At 30.0% G+C, this 22,405-nt stretch overlaps 1 protein-coding gene across 2 annotated transcripts in view; it reads right to left on the reverse strand.

Annotated features, from left to right (window-relative positions):
• Positions 1-14,978: 14,978 nt before the first annotated feature.
• Positions 14,979-22,405, reverse strand: part of LOC129959019 (glutamate receptor ionotropic, kainate 2-like) — a 105,210-nt gene continuing 97,783 nt past the window's right edge. For both annotated transcript variants that reach the window (XM_056071790.1, XM_056071789.1), the window contains 2 exons: positions 20,660-20,931; positions 14,979-18,755 (listed from right to left, as the gene is read on the reverse strand). In XM_056071790.1, coding sequence (XP_055927765.1) covers positions 18,612-18,755; positions 20,660-20,931 — 416 coding nt within the window. In that variant the 3' untranslated portion in view covers positions 14,979-18,611. The remainder of the gene's footprint in view (positions 18,756-20,659; positions 20,932-22,405) is intronic.

Here is a 22,405-nt window from a genome sequence, read left to right on the forward strand (position 1 = left end):
TCAAATCTAACTAAATCAACATTACTGACTATTTATTCTAAGATATTACTTTTGTGGTTGCTTTACTGAGAACTTTAATTACTTAAATACTTCTTTCTTCTTTTAACAAGAATTTTTTTTTTTTGGAAATAGTTTTGTTAGCTCTGAATATTAATTCAATTTCATTAATTTCGTAATGTTTGAAGTCAAAATATTTGCTTATGCAATGTTAAAATTATAAGTTGAATTTAAACCAGAACTAGCAATTCACAAGAACTACAAGCTTTATTCAATACAGTACAGGGTGATTATAATTAAAATTTAAGTTTCAAAACGCTATAAAAAAATAACCACTCATGAGAATGACGTCAAATTTGAGCGGCATGTTATTGAAGAAGGCGGAAAACGTATGGCAGGGGAAAAAAAAATTAGTTTCAAATTTTAGCTACAGATGGCGCTGTAAGCGGCAGAAGATGTAAGTTAAAATACCTGTCATGCGCACGACACATTTCAGTGTTATAAAATCGCCAGGTTCGCGTTTCAGACGTTCGCCATGGATGTCTCACTGCAGGACCGCGCTCTGCTGGTAAAGCTGTATTACAAGAACGATGATTGTGCAAGAGTAGCTCTGCAAAAGTTTAGGACACTGAAGGGTATAAAAGAAGGCGTTGGTACAATGAGTGTCGTGGATCTGAAGAAAATGATTGAAAAATTTGAAACGACAGGTTCGTTTGATGTGCAATCTCGTAGAGGGAGAAAACGAGTGCATTCGACGGTAGTTGAAGAAGTGGCCACAGCATTACAGGAGGGGTCGGCCGGTGGTGTGCAACCGTGCAGTGCACGAGGAATTGCCCGAACATTTGACAGACCTACGAGCATGGTGCTGAAAATTGTACGAAACATCCTGCAATGCTATCCGTACAAAATTGGCCATGTGTAGGAGTTACTTCCATCTGACCCGCCAGCAAGGGAGACGTTTACGTTAGAATTTCTTGCTCGTATAATAGTTGATAATGAATGCTCGTAGAAAATTTTGTGGACAGATGAAGTCCATTTCCATCTGACAGGGTACGTCAATACCAAGAATTGTCGAATATGGGCAACAGAAAATCCACTAGGAACGCACCCCGTACCACTTTTTCCTGAGAAGGTCATGGTGTGGTGTGGCCTTATGGCATCACTCATCCTACAGCCATATTTTTTTGAGCAGACGGGTGCTTCCGGTCCTGTTACCGTTACCGTCAATGGTCATCGCTATGCTTATCTTTTGCGCAACCAAGTCATTACAGCTCTGCAACAGCAAGGATGTGTGGATGGAATCATTTTTATGCAAGATGGCGCTCCTCCGCACATTGCACATCCCGTGAAGCAGCTGCTGAGACGCCATTTCGGAAATGCTCGAATTATTCCCTACAACCTGGCCGTCCCACTCACCAGATCTTACTCCGTGTGACTTCTGGTTGTAGGTTTATCTAAAAGATGTTGTGTCCCGTGCTCCAATTGCAAATTTAGCGGTATTAAAGGCATGCATTTCGCAACACATTCTGTACATCACTCTGGAGACACTGCGATCCGTTGTGGAACATGCTGTTTGTCGCTTTCAACTTGTTGCACACAACGGTGGACACCATATTGAACATGTTTTGCGACAGTCTCGCGATATTTCCGAACTTCTTTGATGAAAGGTTCTTATGCGATATGTCGCCGCAAAACTCTTGAAACCGATTTGTCCCTTTCGATGTGACATGTACAGTCATGCAAATAAAACTACTCAACAATTCCAATTTGTCACTGCGTTTTAATGTGTAACTTATACCTTAGCCGTTGTTTTACTAATCATTTCTCGTCGTGATTCTGCCGCTTACAACGCCATCTGTTGCTAAAATTTGAAGTTATTTTTTTTCTTCTGCCATACGTTTTCCGCCTTCTTCAATAACATGCCATTCAAATTTGACGTCATTCTCATCAGTGGTTCTTTTTTTATAGCGTTTTGAAACTTAAACTTTAATTATAATCACCCTGTATATAAAAATTTTGGATTTTAATTCAGTTTGCAAAAATCTGCAGTTATCTTTAATCACCATTTTCAAAAATACATCTGAAATAATTCTACTATTGCAATTTTTGCAGTTGATGTTAAAAACAGGTTTTGAATTGTGGTTTTCCACAAGACAGAGTTTGCAGCACCTTGCAAGCCTTTTGACAAGTATAAAATATTCGACTTGAAAATGAAATCTTTGTTTTGCAGTTGCAAGAGTTTAAACAAACATAATTCCATGAGCAATAAATTTTAATAAACGAATGGTCTGAAGTAATAAGATCTGGCAACACTTAGACCATTAAAAATGCTGACACACAAGACAAACAGTAATTGAAAAGCAAATGCCGTTTGCATATCAAGGTCTTCATTCCGGAGATAACGAATAAAGCAAATTTAACCTCAAACCTCTAAAAATATATTCGAGAAAGAATTGCTAAAAAGTTCCAACTATATTTATAGATAGCTTATATGAGAAAATAATTCGAGATATTTGTAGCGCACATTTATTAACAGATAGTAATACGTTTGAATTACAGCATATTCTTTGAAGATGGAATTAATCGAGATGTGTTTAACAAGATTCAATTTAATATTATCTAACTCTATTGATCTAAAGTTAAGAAATCAAACAATTGAAACTTAATGACTTATCTCACAACTGAGAAAAATTGGATGGCATGAGAGAACACCTAACCTGTAGACAGAAAATAAGAAAAGTAAAAGTTTGAGGAAAAAAAAGTGCATAAATTGTAAAAGTAATTGAATTATTTGCATGACAATGGATAAAAACATATAATTCCATACATAATGTATATAAACTGTAACAACTTGATATCCACAAATTTAGTAAAAATCTAAGATTTAAATATTATGTGAAAAAGTAATTTCCTATATATATATAATTCCTTTACTACAAAAACAACTATTATTGATGACTTTTATGAAACTTTATTTCCTAATTAAAAAATAATAAAAAAGGTCTAAAATTTTAAAACTGAACACATATTCTATATTAAAATTATATTCAAAATTGAATAGATATTAATGAAAGCATTCTATTGTTTAGAAATTATTAGATTAATGCTTCAAAAATCAAATGTTGATTGACGAAGCTTCACCAAAGGAACCATGAAATGAGGTGGGAACTATTCATTTACATAGAGCGACCACAGTTTTTGTATTTTAAGCAGGCCAAAAGTGTTTCAAAATTTTATTTTCACAATATGTAATCAGCTAAATTTTTGAGACCTCAAATGGGTCACTGCAGATCAACTTAACATTATTTCAGATTTTCATAAATTTTGACACAGCTATACTATTTAGATAGACATGAGAAATACCAAATTTCACGTCAACTCGATTTTGAATTGCAGCAACATAACATTTGTTCTAAAACAGTCGATGAAATTTTTATGAATTGTTCTGGGAGCTCTACCAATTGTTGTAGATCAGGAAAAAATTACAGAATTATTTTACAGAATGTTTTTTTCTAGTGATAAACAAAATGCTAAAGAGTAATGAACAAAAAAATTGTCAGTACGTTTTTCTTTCTTTTTTTTTTCAAAAAATACACATTTTGAAATTAGTTCCATGAATATTAAGAGATGTTATAAATCTCTTGAATTAATATAAATCTGAGGTGTTGAGGGATTTTAAAAAATTATGACTAAAACTTGAATTTTCATTAATGTTGAATTTTGTGGAACTCGAGGATGCTAATTCTTACACTTTCTTGGGACTAAATCTGAACACAAACTTGAAAAAAATAACAGTGATGTTCCTAAAGTAAATTACAAATTATTTAATAGTGTTATATGTTTATCTTTTGAATTTTGAAAAAATCACATTTATTTGGCATACATAATTTTCAAGTAAAGCATAATTGTTTCTAGTAAGAGTCACACGATTCACTTTCATCAGAACATCCACAAAATATTCTTGGATATGAGAATAGTGAAGAAAAGTAATACATATTTGATTAAGTTCTTCATTTTTCTGTAGAATATGTCAGAGTCGCCAGTTTTCTTCATATTTAGGCGTGATGTTGTGTGAGATGTCTTCTAATTTACGCTTACCTAAAGATTTTTCCTTTTCCCAACTTTGCAAATCTTTTGAAAAGTATTTTACAATAATTTCGATGTACTTTCAGGACTGAACACATGGTATTACTGTATTCCTTAGATAGTTAATAATTGAAAAAAGCGACTCTTCAAGAATAATTCTGATTCCGAATCTAACTTTAAAATATTTTCAATTCCTACTTCTCTTACTTTCTTTTTCTTTTCTTTTCTTTTCTTTTTTTTTTTTTTTTTTTTTTTTTAAGATTTTCAAATTCATCAATATTACTTCAGAACTATTTTATTTTATACGCTTTGTTGGTTGAAATCGCACAGTTATTTGAATTTATATGAGCCTCAACCCTATCGTCTTTTATATATAGAACTAATAATTCACTATTACAAAAATATATTATTTGAATTGATAACATAAAGCAAGGTTTATTGTCTTCTATAGCCTTCAAAATGAAGCACAGACTACCGAATTTCTCCTTTCAAAAGGAGAAACATATAAAAGGCAGGTTACTGTTATAAAACGCATTCAAAACAATTAGATAATAATGAAAACATCATATCTTATGACAATGCAACACATTAAAGATTATATGAAATAATTGAGAAAGTCATTTAGAAATGAAATTGCACCAGGGGATTGTATGATTGTAAGAGTTATAGGTGGCTTAGATAACAATAGTACTAATAACTTTATTTTATTTATCTATTAAAGTAATATCACAATTGAAGATATCTCTAACAAAAAATAATGGTAATTCAAAAGTTATCAGTTAGAAAATTGCATTAACTTTCCACCTTCAGGAAGAAGCAAGTTTTTGGAAACTCGATCGTAAAAAAGGGAAATTTATATTCAAGAACACAGACAAAAGAAAAAAAAAATACTGCTGGAATTTAACTATCTGGTACTAGGAAATAAGATTGTACTAGCAAATAAGAAATTTTTACACGCTGTACAAATATTAAATCAATTTCGTGATTAATCAGTTAAAAAAACAGCAAAATGAGCAACACTGAAAGTAAATTATTTATAAATTATATTCAGAGTCTCGAAAACAAAGGAAGTCCTTTCAGAATTAGAAGTTGAAAAACGCACACTATGAATGAATAAGTTAGTTAAAATACTTAAAAAGAAGAGCAAGAAATGTCTTCCAAAAGTTGAATGAATTTATTTTTTAATCGAAACAGTTATTTAAATATACAAAATTTAAAATAAAGAAATTCTGAATAGTTTAAAAAGCTTCAACCAGTTGTTTTGTAGTTCACTCAAAACATGTAATCCTTCAATTGAAAATCAAGATATTGTTTTGAATGACATCCGACACTTTTTAATAAATACACCGTAGACACACACACGCTCATTTTCCTTTCTTTTTTTTTTAAGTTGTTGCATAAAATAGTGGATGGCTTTGAAGGTAGACACAGATCAAAAAACAATTAGAAGGTTTAGGAAATTGGTGAAACAAAATCATTTCTAAATAACAGTAATTCTGCAGAGAAAACGCCTCCCCCCCCCTTCAGAATGTCACAACTATAAATATTAATTTGAAGAAGGGGGGGAAAAAAGACGAGACAATGAGAATCAAAATACTAAGAATGAAAACATTGAAGCACACAGAAATTAAACAGGAACCGTGCAACAATGGAATAAAAGAATGCTCACTGTATTACTAAAGTGAATGAAAAACTACTTAATTATTAAATTGCATGACTAAGGGCACAATTTCAAAAAAAAAAAAGGATATTTAGTAAATACATCTAGAAACCTTAACCTTATTGATTGTTTTATTAACTTATTAACATACTAGCTATTACCCGCTACTTCATTCGCATGGAAATTTTGATGTGTATGTATGAGAAATGACGGTCTGATCAGCAGTGTCTGTCTAAAATCGCCTGCGAGCAAAACGGCAACGCCGCCCATCATTGCCTGGTTGCCGCGGATGTCCTGCAGGCTGCGGTTGAACGCCTCTAATGCATGCTTGTGCGCCATTGTGCACTCGTCCTATACTATTAACTTGCACTGCTGCAAAAGGACTCCCCGGCCGCTGTTTTTGGTGACGTTGCATGTTGGGGTATCTTCGCTTGCAAGATTAAGCGGCAATTTGAAAACGGAATATGCAGTCCGGCCACCGCAAAGTTGCAGCAATGCCCAAGGAAGCTACAGCCAGAGCTCCTTCACAACTTCGCCTAATAATTCCTCTCTTCTCTGCGGTGGGGGTAGACCGAAATCAGCGAGAGATTTTCCAGATAAGGAAATCATTTTATCCTCAATCAATACCAAAGCTTTGTTAATGATTAGGTCATTTGAGTGCCATCCAGCCTATGCACGATATCTTCTGATAGAGCGTCCTTGTATTTATCCCACAGCTGGAGGGAGTTCGATAGTCCGCAAGTGCTCACTAAAATTGCAAACAGGTCTTCTAGCTACTTTCATAGTCCGAGCTTTATTACTCCACTTCGAAAGATTAGATTTGCGTTTTCTGGGCATTGCTGCACCTAAAAAACGATGCACTTAACTATAAGCATAAACCGAAAATATATAACTAACATAAATACAATTTAATTACAAAAGCACACGACTAACCTAAAAACAATTTATTTAATTGTATACCTGAAATAAAACAAAACAGCAAATCAAGTCCGTGTTTCTTTAAAATCAAGTCAAGTCTATTTTATTTATCTATCGAGATTGAGATAGTAATACAAATACAATAATAACAGTGTAATACAAATAATTTTTAAACTTTCAATTAAAATGAAAACACAGTTGTCAACAATCAGAACACACTGCACATGCGTGAATTTTTAATGCCAGTAGGGTAACGCAAATTCGTGAATCTTCTACGCCTGTTGGAGTAAGGCAATGCAGAGTAGAAATTTTTAATTTCATATATTTATGTTTTATTTTAATTTAAAAGTACTTCAGAATGAATCCGAAAGATCGATTAATAAGGAATGTTTAATTTTAAATGCATCAAACACCAAGAAAATAAATAGAATCGTTTGAAATATTCGGTCGATAGCGTGGGAAAAAAGAACTGAAACCTTATTCATTTTTGGCGGGATTTGTCCTCAGATTTTTGGCAAGAAAGTTAGTTTTTAATTAATAAAAAAATTAACTACTCAATTAACCGGAATAAATAGTAGCCTATGTCCTATTCCAGACTATAATCTACCTCTGTGCTATAAATTTCATCCAATTCAGTTCAGAAGTTCTGACGTGATTGACTAACAAACATCCATCCATCCAAACTTTCACATTTATAATAATTATAAAAGGACAATAATTTTTGTAAAGAAAAGGCTATTTTTAAAAAGAAAAGCAGTATCTTTTGTGATTTCTCAGACAGAAGAATTGTATTATAAAAAAAAAAGCAGATGTGGCAATATTCATGATAAGTTATCATTTGCATACAGAATTGTCCCCCCTCACCTTTTTAAGGAACATTTTTAAGGAACTGTATAAACTTAATGTAATTGAAGCATCACAAATATATTTTGAATGTATAAATCTTCAAAACCTTAGAAATGATTAACATTAATTACAAAGTGACTTTATTTATACATAAATCTGTATTAAAAATGAATATTTACCTATCCATACCTCAAAAAGGAAAATCTTGTTTACAGAATAGGGTCCTGGGACGTTTTCTGATGAGACTTCATCGCTTATAACACTAAAGCCAATGCACGCCAAAATATATAATTTCGTCAAATTTTCCTATTATCCGAATTTTCTATTTCCAAATTCTAATTATTTTTCATTTAATGCTTTGCTAATATTTCATTTCGTATTGTTCAATTCCACACTATAACACTTATTAATAAAATTAATAAATGTTAGGAAAAGAAATCTACATTCCATTTCTTTACAATAATGCAAAGATCTCTCCCATAGATGCCACGGACATTATTTTAAGTCAAAGTTAAGTTTTATAATGTTAAAGCATTTCATATAGTCAGATTTTTTTAATATATTCATAGTTCATTTCCCTAACAAGAATCCAGACCACTTAATGAAAAAAATTTTAACTAGCAATAAAAAAATATTATTTAGAAACCAATGTACGTACTTAACACTGTAATCTTATATAACTCTGCCAAAGTACATTGTAGCATGCATTTTATTCTAATTTTTTTCAACAATTCATTAGAAAAATATATCATTAGCAGAAAAGTAACAGTTATAGGAATAACTATAGATCAGCTGGAAATGTGCTGAATAAAATTACAAAGGTAAAAATCGCACAATGTAAATGTATTTTTCGGGTCACATAATGCAAATATGACCTAAGTAAAGTTCCTTTTATTAAACGTGATTATTATAAAAATAAAAGATTAAATTGTCATGATTGATTTTCAAATACATCTGATGAAGACATTATTTTGCTAAATAACCAATTTCAACAAACTAATCATTTCAAAATCTTGGAAAAAAATGCGGAAATGAAGTTTCATCACTAAAATAATTATCTAAATTCGCAGTTATTACTTTCCTCACGCTAATCGATTAATTTTTTCGGTCATGCTAAAATTTTAATAATAACAATTCCAAAGATATGCTGTTTATTGCAGATATAGCTGTTCTGTTAAGTAACAGCTATATCTGCAATAACATTTTATAATAATCATCTGAATTAATAATTCAAGTGAAATTTTTAAAAATGAAATCTATTTACTAATCCCTTTTCTCTGCTTTCTGCTTTTAGGAAGTTAATTAATTTGGTAAGTGAGCAGCACAAGTAACTAAGAAGACTATTGCGCAAGACGGCATTTCTAAATATTTCAATTATAAATAATTTATTTTCTCCACTGTTACCATTCATAATTTTTCTTTCAATAATATTTTACCATGAATGAAGATCTAAGATCTCAATATACTTGCGACGCAATGCATATCATTTATTTGAATAATTTTCAGTTTCAATATTTTTTAGTCATATTTCGCTAACGCTGAAATCTAAGCTTATAAGCCAATTTTTAGTCTTAAAATCAATGCATATCTGTAGTATTTTGATTGAGAAGATTTTCGCTTATTCATTATATGATGAAATACATTATTTCTACAGGATACAATTTATACAGTATTTTAACGCTGATGTAAGACACCCTTTAGGGTATAAGATAAAATGTTTACATTTTCAGAGTGAAATACAAAGAAAATTTCTTTAAAAAAAAGTTTATATCTTTACTTTGAAAATAACTCTTCTGAAGTCAAGTTATAAACAGACTTCTGGTATACACTACGTACAAAAGAAAAAGGACATTTTCATTTTGTAAATAATTCTTGTACTTTTATTCTATTGATCTAAATTTCTTGTTTATGCTATGTGACAATTTCTTCTTCTATTCTATGTGAGTAAATTTTATCTATCACTAATAAAAATTGAAAAAAAAAAAACAGTACTTAACTATTTTTGATTACTAACGATTGTGATTTAAAGAACACGTGCTAAAATAATTGTTTTGGAAGATATTGCAACACTGAAAAGTTGGTGTTTTATTCTTTTTTAACTCTTTGTTAAGAAAAACATTTTATTAAAAACCATCCCATTTTTTTGTTTTTATATAAGAAAAAATTCTCAAAAGATACAATTTATTTCTGAATTAGTTTTCTCAAGAAGATATGGAGCTTAATTTGTAGCAATCTTGTAGAATACGAATTCAAAATGACAATAAAATTCTGCCGTGGGATATTCTATTTCCCATCTTAAATTGAGATAAAAGTTAAGCGAATGAAGGGAAAATTAAGTTTCAAACGAAAGCAGATACGATATTAGTTTCGTGGTCAGCTACAGGTGTGCAATTCGTAATATTTTTTCTGTTCTTATTCAATTCGGGCCTCATTTTTTTTTTTTTTTTTTTTTTTTTTTGCTTTTAAATTTTGCTTTAAAATTTCTCCAAAAATCTCAACTATGTAAATTCTTTTCGAAACAATCTTCTTATTTAAAAGTTTATTTTAAATACGAAGCGCAATCTCTAGAATACGAATACGAAATGACATTGGAATATTGCCATAGGTTTGCATTGCGACTTTTTCCAGCTCACGTCTTCGATTCCGATACGAATAAGTGTATGAAAACGATGAGTGATGATATAAAGTGTGGAGGAGAGTTGTAAAAGAATTGTATCCTATGAACACAATAAAGATGGTTAAGCATAGGGGAAAATCCGTCCTCGTTTAGGGTTGTTTGGTAGCAATTGGAGTAGTGGATCTTATTTTCATTGATGGCATTATGGATAGACTGGTATATCTTGACATTTTAAAGAATAACTTACAAAAAAGTGGATTACAGTCAAACTTCATCTTTCAGCAAGACATTAATACAAAGCATACTGCAAGGATTATCAATTTATACATGTTGTACCACTACAAACAGTAGCTACACGCTCTACTCCAATCTCCAGACTTAAATGTTATAGAAAATTTATGATCTCAGTTGGAGAAATCCGCCCATGAACATGATGTGATAAGTAAAGATCTCATAAAAATCTTAAAGGAAGAGTGGGCCAAAACTTCAGTTGAAACAATAAAAAAATTGGCTACTTCCATGCCTGAGTGATTACAAGTTGTGGTTCAGTCAAAAGGTTTTGCAACTAAATATGAATTTTATTATTGTAACAAAATTAATTAAATTGTATACTCATTTTTGTGACATTTTTTTCATCTAAGTGCTGTGTTTATACATTTTCTATAAAAATAAAATTTTTTACATATTTTTTTTTATTCACCTATTAGTGGGGGATGAGCCCAAGAATCATTTGTAAAAAACACAATTTTCTTAAAGCAACATTTAACCTTTTAAGTAAAAGTGTAGTTTACACATTCAGGTGTACACTAAACTTTGGGACTGACTGTATATCAGCGGGTGATAGTAGGCATCAAGAGGATCAAGAGGATTTCTCTATTTCGATATAAGCATGTGGTGCGAAAACTGGAGAGTTTTTAAGATAATCAAGAAAAATTAAAATGGGTTTAAGCAATCTGAACTGTAGAAAAACAGCCTGAATCAATAAAATTACCTTTTAATAGCTCAGATAATTTTACAGTTTAAAGCAAGAATTCCGTGTTCTTAGAGATGAATGTAAGGGAAAATTGTTCTCGTTGACACATTTTTGTAATGTGGATTGTATAAAAATCTAACTTTTTAAATTGTTAATGCTAAACCTTCACAGAAGCTAAATTATTTTCATGCAATTTCTTACCTTATTTAATGAAACTTTGTTGTTGAAAGTTTATATTTAGGTGCAATATTTAGGAAAATAAACTCTTTCACCTCTTTTTTGGACACCCCGTATGTATTTTAGAAGTTCCAAGTGGCATAGAGTTAAACAAAAGTACTTCATAAAAATGTTTTAAAATTATTCATCAAATGGATAAGTTGCAGGGGCAAAGTTGGGTAATTTGATAAATCAATTATTAAAAATTCGCTTGTTGATAGCTGTATTTCATAACATTAGAAAAATGTAAAATTTTTATCCTATTTGGGATTTAAATAGTTTAATTTCCATATTCATTTCAAGTAATTCACATTCATACATCGGTTTATTTCCCCCCAAGTTAATATTTCACAGAGCTCATAAATAATTATATTCTCTTTAGCTTCCATTGAAAAAGAAGTCAATTGAGTAAAAATGGATTCTTTGAAACTCGTAACTGTGTTGCAGGAAAAAGTTGTTTTGTTCTTTAACAGACAAAATGAATTGGAAATATCCATTATTATTTATACAAAAACCCTAAAATCCCCTGAAATTCGATCACGTGGGGTCAATATTATTGGACAAAAGTCAGAGACCTCACAGAAAAAATCCCTTGTTTGAATCCCTGCTTGAGGGTGACCCTTGATAAAGTCTTCAGACCGGATTCTTAATTTCTTCCTGTTTGATTCTATATTTATCCTTTTTGCTAATATTAACTAGGTATTTTTACTAATTTGGTTAAGTTCATCTGTGCTTTAGTAGTAGCAGCATTAGCGCTCTCTAAATACAATTTTATCTTTGTTAATTTAATTCAGAAATAGATTTAATTTTAATTGAAATTTCATAGTGCTTATATTTTTGATTTTCTTATATATATATATATATGTATGTGTGTGTGTGTGTGTGTGTGCATGAAAATGCATTTATTTATATGAGCGTTGGTCCTTGAGGAAAGGATATTATTTTTTTTTATTTCCCAGGAATACGACGTTTATTCAAAGTGGGCAACGGCCCTAAATGTGTGATATGTATAGTCTTTGTTATGCTACATAATTAAAATCTTACATCCAATTACTGAAATATAACCAATAAATATAATAAAAAATTACTATCATCCTACGCATCCGGCATTTAATTGAGTGAGCATGGTAGTTGTCTCAATAATAACACAGAAAAGGTAAATTTCTAAGAGGCATCACCTGCAACGTTCTAATCCTTTTGCAGAATGTATTCCCCGTCATCAGAATGGAGGTAACTCTATATCAATCCATTTTTTTTGCCTCTGGAAGAAGTGAGAACACTCTAACTTATCAAGCAGCTTCTCAGCCACATTCTTATGCTGTCTTCGGATCAGGTTCGTGACACTTGTAGTGACTGAAGTATAACCAAGTTGGTTTTACCCTAGCTTTGGAAAATGAATCGACGTAATTCAATGATAATCGTCACCATAGACGACAACGGGAGCCATACTGACTGAGATGCAAACCCTCCCGAGAAGATTATAATCATCATTGAGTGGAGGTAATTATTTGCCACAACATTATTTTACCCACCAGGGAAACAGCTCATTTATTCGACAACCTCTCATCCATGTATTATTATTGGTCCTGAGGGGAAAGGGGTAATAAAGCATCCGGTAATAAAGCATGTGGACGATTTTAGTGAAGTTAATGATAACTAATTAAATAATTAGATTTTCATTAAGAATGTATCAGTTGTGTCAAATAAAACGTAAAGATATATTTTATTGTTCGTTTAGATTTTATACCATTTATATGTTTTTTTTTCTTTTATCCCCCCCTCCCCAAAGTTACTTCAGAACTGATACACATTATAATCCAAATACTGAAATATAATTCATTACCCACCACAATGTTACCACCATTTATATTCAGAAAAAATTACAGCGTCTTTTAAAGAAAATTACTCTATTGCTTTCACTATGTTATGAAAAGTTTAATTATTTTATTACTATAAGGAAATTTCAATTAAAAAAATAATGTAATGCATAGGCCCTCATTAGAACATCATTAAGTTTCAAAGCAGTTAAATGGTGTTTCCCAACTAAGAGTATCATTTAGCCTCCTATGCTCTGAGATAGGAATAATAAAATCTACTTATTTATTTTAATCTTAGCAAAATTTTTATTCAAGAATGGATTTTAACTAATCTTCGAAGAATATAATTTGGTTTTTTAAACCAAAAATCAAGATTTCAGCTTATCTCAATATAATTTTTAAAAAAATCCTAAGTAGATGTCTTGGAATAGGAGATGCTTTGAATGTACTAGCAATTATGACTCAGGTTTTTTTTTTTTTTTTCTAATGGAAAGCATCAAATGATTCTGTCATTCGTCAAGAATAGTCTGTCCAGAATTAATGAAAGGAAGACAAACGAACATTTTTTAAGGAAAAATTTATTGTATCAAAAAATTAGATTTTATTAATGAATATATTAAACATTATTTTAAATTCAATTTTCAGTTCTCAGATGATACTAGCATTAAACTAAGATCATTTACATCGAAATTCTCAGTTGTCTACCACCACAGAGAAGTACATACAAAGGCTTTACAAAGAAATTCCATAAATGGTCGCAGCGCCACCTTTGTTGGACCAAGGAAACAGTTAAGATAACCATGTTTTTCGAAAAGAACTATAAATTCGACGCCATATTAAATGATACCAGGCAGTTTTTTAGAGCTTGTATTTTGAGATATATTGTAGAGTAATATGATTCGACAACAAAAATAACCTAAACTATATTATTATATCTTTGATTATTATTATGTATTATCATTTGTCATAAAATTAGTTAAACCAGTTAAAATATTTTTATCAGTGAAATTAAAATCAGATTGGTAGAAATACTATTAAAATTATAAATAATTCATTCACATAATCACATATTAAGTATTAGGATAATTTTTTTAGATTATTTTGATTGTGATTAGATTTTAAGGTATGAAGTTGCTTTGTACTCAAAGTTAATATCATAATTTTCAAATGTGTACAAGGTATATGCAGTTCTTTATAAATTAAATACGTTTTTATAATGAATTAAAATAAACCGTTTGAGAATCTCTGTAATCTAGTTAATGCTATAATATTTTTAAATAGATCAATATCTTTATATAGCATCTTTTTACTGTAAATTGCAACTCTATTTTAAGAAAATTCTTGTTTTCTTAAGAACTTATTTTTAATATAGAGATTTCCAGACAATAATTAAACCATTTCTGCTCATTTGTATAAATAAAATAAAAAAAGTTTAGCAAATTATCTAATATTTTACTAAAGTATCAAAAAAAAATTGATCCGTCTTTTTAACATTTTGCACAAAGGAGGTGAATTAATAGTTATTATAAAAGCCAAAATGATAGTTATATAGTTAATAGGTAAAGTGAAGTTTTAACTTTCATTTATTAGTCATTGATCTCTCTGGCAGAATAAGTGAATATTTTATTCATAATATATATGCATTACAACGAAGCGTTGCTTCTAATAAAAAGAAATTAATTTAAAGTAAATGGATTCTTTTAACTTGTCTATTGAAGAATAATCAAATATCTAAAAGATATTTGTTTATTCTTCAATAAACAAGTTAAAACTGTATTTCAGTTTTCCTTATCTGAATTTCAATAATATTATAACTTTAATTAAATTTTCAAATTTAAATTAGTTCGAATGAGCCTTTGTATACAGTTTTCTGAAATAGGAAAATTTCTATTTGGGAGAAATATTTTGCAGTTTTTCTCTTAAAAGATTAATATGAAATTCTCCTTTAAAAAGAATTTTAATTGCATAGTTTTGATATTTGTATTGCCTATTTATTTAAAAATATCTATTATCGATACGAAGTTATCTTAGTAAAAACGTGTGTGCTATCCAGCATATAAACTCTCTACAATTTCCATTTCTTATCTCTTCATTAAAAAGCTAATTCTTTTCCTGTTAAGAAAATCTTGCAAATAGTTGACGATGCTGCAGTGTATCTGAGCTGTTCTTTAATAGTGAGTTTCCTCTAACAATGTAATTGCACTTCTTTGCTGTTCCTGTAATTCTTGCAATTAAACGATTTGGGAGCACTTTTCACGGAAAAGGATAATTCAACAATTTGAAAACTATTTTGTACTTCTTAAATAATACTACTGCTTGTTTTTAATTGTTTATATAGAACAAATGCGTAAAGGAAAGATATTCATTGTATTTAAAAGGTTCTAAATTTTTGATTTCGGTCTCTCAGTGGAAAAGAGAAAAATGATTTTCAGAATTATATAGTCAAGACTGAAAAATGCAGAGTACAAATTGGAAAATGTTCTGTTTTAAACTGAAAGAAATTTTTAAAAAATGTATGGAAAATACCTAATTTTTTTTTTTTTGTTGACGTCAAAACCATGACGGTGAGGGTTTTAATTTCGTCAGGATAATTTTACGTACACATCACAGAGATGTCCAACAAAAATGACGCTCCTGCCTGTGGAGAGTGCAATGTTAAGCGCATTTCCATTAGTGTTTATGAGAGTGAAACCCCTGGATCTCCTTCTCTGTAGTTCCATATTTTTTCCAGAATGAATTAAAACGCTTTTACAACAAGCAAAATATCTAACTAAAGCATACATGTATAGGTTTATCAACAAAATGTCATCTTACTTTCATAATAAACATCACATAATGCATAAATACAGTTTTCATTTTTTAAAGACACAGTTTGCGAGAAATGAATTGATTAAATGTTTCTAATAATCATTGCTCTAAAACAGTTATACATAATTTCAACGTAAAAGCAACTGATAACTGATTTTGTGTGTTGTTTGTTTCGAATTGTTTCATCCTCACGGACACAATATTTCCGAATCACTACAAAATGATTAAGCCAATTTCCAAAAGTGCAATATTGTACAGAGTTCTTTAAGCAAAATATAGAGCTGCTCAATAAATACACATTTTTTTCGAAACTTTGCTGAAAATTCTATTTTGCTCTGATAACAGAAGAATTTTATTAATTTACATAAATATATGAAGAAGCACATCAAATTTGTAAATTTCTGTTTTTCTTAAATTTTTGTTATTAAAATATTTGGAAACCTACTATATTGATTTAAACTTATTATAATAGCATTGTTCATCTCTGTATAGTTTCAGTTTGGAATTTGATAATACAACATAACTGTTTTGTTTTCAGAAGTATGACATCATCTATAACTGTGAAAACTGAATGCTTTTACAATTAATTAAATAATTTTCATAAATATATTCGTGCACATCATGTTTATTGAATTATTGAAAATGTCTATTATAATTACTTTAAGCCTATAAATTTAAATAAATAACAGTACGTTTACAAATACACTGTCATTCTAAGACACTCGATATTGAAATCAAATGATTCAATAATGTTCATTTCTTTAGGTACGACAAGAAATAACAAAAAAATTATTGCCACTTACTGTTAATAAACTTCATATGATTATGAAGACACTACATTATTAACCGGAAGTTTATAAAGTAAATATTTAAATTTTTTTCTAAGGAAATTAGTAATCTGTTAAAGTTTCCTAAGTAAAGAATTTGGCAATGCCAATGAAATACCAAAATGAATTTTTCCAACGATATAATTTCTTAAATATTAAAAACCTTGAGAATTATGTACATGGATTATAATTCTAAAATTTTTATTTATAACTCTAAATAAATTAAATATATTTTTTATAATATATCTTTATGAATGGCATGTGATGTTTGCCTAATATATCTGCATCTTATACATATCGCTAATTTTGTTGTTAACTATTCAGACATTAAGTTCAACTTTTTAAAACGATTTATTAATCTAATATTGACTGTTTAGATCCATTTATTATCGTATTTCAGAAAGATGTGTTAAATGAAATTATCTGCTATATTTTTCTATATAAATTCAAAGTAAAAGCCATAGAATATTTTTGAGATCTAAAGACAACATATAAAAATATTTTAAAGCTAATTATTTCCTGAATTAATTTTGAAATTTGCAGATTTTCTCCTTGTAGGCATTTCTACAATATTTGGAATGTTAATACGTTCAAATAGTGACTGAGTATTTCGAAACTCTTCTATGGATTAGCTAATATTGTCTTGGAATATGATGAAAATTAAGTTCTGATAATGCATGAGTCAGAAAAGGGAGATGAAATATGATATGATTTATTTCTCTTATATAAACAAAAGACTCAAGATTTATGATAGATTTTTCTAAAATATATTTCGTTACTTTGTTTCAGTGCGTGTGCACTCAGATATATTTAAAAAATGTTAAAAGAGTTCTTTTGCGGGTGTAATAAAGAAACGAACTTCAAAGATATTATCACCGTAAACATAAAAATAAGAATTTTTGTTTAATTGCCATTGATTTCTGAGCTCTAATAGTAAAATAGTTATGGGTATTATAGAACACAAGTAAAAATTTTTTTTTTTTTTGAAAAGTATCTGTGTTTAATTTAGCATGCAAGATTTCAGAATTCATTGTTCAAGCAGATGTAACAGATTATTTTTGATAATATCAAAAGATAATTTTAAATAATATCGAATGTTTTTTTCATAATATTTTTTAATGTTAAATACTTGAGATGAAACGTATGTGCTGAATTCTGCTCTCTCAGAAGAATCTAACAGTTACTTTTCACTTCGAAATTATGTTAAAATATTTATAGTTTTCTTTTTTCTTTCACTTATCGAATGAGATAGTAATGAAATGAAAGAGTTTGGCATAACATAATCATTTCCTTCTGAAGAGTTTTGACGACGTAGAAGTTGGGCTTAACAAGTGTAATAACCGTATGTGAAGATTTGAAATAAGACCAAAAGAGGTTTGTTTTGTTAAAATCACGATTGAAAAGCATTTAATCTTAAAGACAGCGAATACAAAACCAAATATGGATATCTAAAGACTAAGTGTTTTGTTTGCAGTTTTGAAATGTTTCAATAAATGTTATTTCGTTCTGATTGTATAAACAAATACATCTAAAACGCCACCTAATTATCTGTTTGAATTGCGTTCTACATTCAGTAAAATAGAATTATTACTCCTAGCAAAATTAATTGTTTCCTGCTGATGGCTTCATGAGTTTAACCTATCCAAAAGAGGCTAAATTCATCTTCATTGAGGGTAAAAAATACTACTTTTATGTCCCATGAATATTATAAAATGCTCTGCATATATTTCTGCATATTAGTATGCTATTTTTGCAGAGAAAGAGATTGCCATTTCTCTTCAAAAGTTTGCTTCAAGCAACTTGGTTAGGATCGTAATGTCTAAAAGCATCTAAAAGTTATTAAGTTTCAGTATTGGGTACTGTATCCAGGTATAGTTGACACTCTAAATTCTCCACAATTGTCCTGTTTTCTACCAATGACTGGCTTTGTTGAACTTCGACATGATAAAGCAAATTTCAATTCTCGGAACATCTCTTTACAGAGGGGTTCCTGAAATAAAAAGAAATATGTATAATCCATCTTAAAAACACAATACTGAAATCAAATTTATAATGATATTATTAAGCTACAGTATTTTAATTGTATTTAAATAATCAATGAACACGTACACGATTGATATTCGGATCATCTATCTAATTTGATTATCCCTTATTTACTTCATAACGATAGTAGAAAAAAGTTCATCAATTAGAATGTTTGGTACAATTAGATTGAAGATGTGAGCCACGTGGCAATTAACATGTTAATAAGTATGCTAATACCATTTTCAAGAAATGCATGTTTTCTCCCCTTTGGATATTAGAAATTAATTGATTAAAATTTTTTAAAGAGTGGATTTCTTGAGTTATATAAATCAAATGACAGTCGTGATTTGTCCTTCTAAACAATATATTTCAGGATCCTATCACACAGTGAAGTAAAAAAATAGTCTAATTTTAATATAGATATTCGAAAACAACAGGGTGCCACCCTTAATTACAGTTTTTGGAGGCAAATTGAATGCGCATTCAGAAACAACATCACTCATTTGGATGTAAGCAATGGTTGTTTCATTGCATTAATTAATCAGCTAGGAAAATATGTTCAGACCTTCAGACTGAGGGCAGGGAATATAATTACATAAGTACATATAAGTCTTCGAAATATTCCAAATAGGAGTGTTTGAGGTTTCTCTTATTCTTTATTTTATGGATCTGACTCTTTCTGGGGCAGGAATTGCTATCATTATCATTCAAATAGTACTTTTTTTTTTAAACTCTCTATGCCTCCCCCCCAAAAAAAAGAATATTTTCTTCTGTAGAATTCAGCAATGAATAACTAAATAAAATTCGCTGGTTATTTAAAAAACATTTGCTTTTTTCAAACTTAAGCGTTTCCGAAAATCTAACTTTAACCTTAATAGCTTAAACAATAGACATTGGGCAATGGGTAATCATTTTGTGCTGAGGACAGAGAGTATATATTCTTGAAACGTTCAACACTTTAATTTTATTTTACAACTGTAATTAATTTGTATAGAATTTGACTTACTAGAAAGAATTTTCAATATAAAAATTAATTATCTATAAATTGCCTTTAAAACTATCTTGTAGAACAGACAATGTTTCGAATATTTATGAAAACAAACAAAAAAGAATACGTTCTTAAATGCAGAAAATTATAGGACTTCCAAATATTTTACTACACATTAAAATTTTTTTAAAATCTTTTACTTAAAATATATTTTCTCATAAATGGGCTTGCTTTATTGTTAAAACTTTCCAAGCATTCCACTTAATGGGGATTGTTAACCATTTCGGAAGCACACTTTTAAGCCCTGCTATTCACCATACGTAGCATGTGGTACATATTAATATGTCAAAAATTATACGTACTCTCCGACTTCTCAGAAATTGTTTAATATCAAATGACTGCTTTTTCAGAAATGTGCAAATTTATCGCGGAAAAAAAGAAAGAAATTATTTGTGCTGTCTATAATTTAAAAGGCCAAATTCTGTGAATTCACATGAAAAATAAAATTCATTCTGGACAAGGAGTTTTCATTTTAACAATATTTAAAATTAAAATTAAATATGCTTTTTCATATTTTAATTCTTTAATGTCATTATGGTGAAGGGGAGGGAAAGCAAACACTATAGTCGCCACCAGTCGTAAAAGTTATCATTATTATTATTATTATTATTATTGCGTTGAGAGGGCAAAATACTAATGCAATGACTCGGATACACCTGCTAAGCCAACGATGGTGTAGAGGGGGGGGGATCATTATGCCCAGTAGGCCACCGTAACTTTTAGTCACTTCTTTTCTGAATCAAAGTAGAAGCTTCTAAAAAGCGTGGAAGAAAATGTATAACTTCCCTTGAGTGCTGATGCAAAGCATTTCCTTCACTTACCCTGTCTACATGCGCAAGCTTTCTTGCTTTCCAGAAGAATTCAATGACGGCTACGAAGGCAGCCAAAGCTAGGCCTGTGAGGAGAACGACGAACACACCTCCTACATTGCCTAGACCGAGCTCTGTCACCCCACTGGATGACTTTTTGGAATCGTCCATGCATTTACCGCCACCCTTTTTCTGCTTCCACCATCGCTCTTTCAGAATATGTAGAATACCATCTTCTTGGAGTTTTAAGATGCCGCTGGATAATGGTGTTCTGTATTTGGAACCTGTGGAAAGATGTAAAGAAAATATTGAAAAGCAGAGAAATGTTTAAAAAAATATTTTTCGATGTGTTTTATAATTTCTTTATTTGAAAATACAATTTATTTATTTATTTATTTTATGCTTTTTTTGTTATTTATTAGGAGGAATAATATGGTGATCATTTGTAAAGCGTATAATGAGAATTTTCATAATATTAAAATGCTTTCTTGTAGAATTGTGTCTAGTGTTTCCTTCTTGAAGATTTATTAGAGGTAAATGAACCAAATTCGTGATAGCGTGCATTCAAATGGACTGTAACTTAGTAACTTCTTTCAAAATACACAACTAAACTTTAAGGGAAGAATCCACTGTAAATATAATCCATAACTTTTTCCACTGAACTGTCATTTAGAAAATTAATAATATTCGTTAATGAACATTGGAAAGAAATTGTAACTCTTTTTTGTACTTATTCCCTTTAGTCCTCTTGTTGCATAAAAAGATAATAGAATCTTACGAATGATATTCAAGGTATTTTATACAGGACATCCCAAAAAGAATAATAAACGCTTGTTCCCTTAAATACTGTACCTAGACATATTCTTCCAATTACAAAATTTGGTTAAATAAGATGATCAATCACGTGAAAGTAGTTTTTCTTTTATAGAAGTTCATAACAGAAAGTCATTTTTTTTTACGACTTTCATTGTGGAAAAGCCTGAGTTAGTAAAATACTTTTATGACATTCATCTATGCGCACAGAAAGATTTCCCATTCAACCACAAAATTTGCGAAGATGTAATTATTTTTAAATTTAGAGAGGGTTATCATAAATTTAAAGAGAAACAGCTATTTCGGAAATACAAATTTATTAAATACTGGAATAGACAAAATACTGGAAAATTAAATACTGGAATGACTAGACAAATATGATAATATTTGTCGAGTCATTCATGAACTAATCGTCATGAAGATATCTCAGAAAAAACGTAAAATACCACACAATAAAATGACATTCTTTGTTCGCAGCTATGTAGGTGATAATAAGCTTCCATAAAAATGTGTTACATCAATAATGAGAAAAGTTCGGAAATATTGACGATTTACGCTGCATGTAATCATAATGGATAATGTATTGCCATGGGACATTTTGTGGAAAACGAAGCCCATTTCCATCAAAGTTCTGTCAGTACTCAAAATTGTAGAATATGGGTCAGAGATAATCCATCCAAATGCAATCATTGTCTCTTCGTTCTTGAAAGGTCATTGTGTAGTGTGGGTTTCTGGTAGCATTTATTGTCGGCCCTTTCTTCCTCAGTGAGATTGGCCCTTCGAGTTTTATAACTTGTACAGTCTTAGAATACGTTATGTATTTTGCGCAAACAGCTCATTCCAACACAGTAACAGCATGGATGTGTGGATGACAGTTTTTATACAAGATGGCGTTCCTCCGCACATTGCAACACCAGTGAAACAGCTGTTGAATCTGCATTAGGG

Source organism: Argiope bruennichi, chromosome X1, assembly GCF_947563725.1.
Source record: "Argiope bruennichi chromosome X1, qqArgBrue1.1, whole genome shotgun sequence".
NCBI lineage: Eukaryota > Metazoa > Arthropoda > Arachnida > Araneae > Araneidae > Argiope > Argiope bruennichi.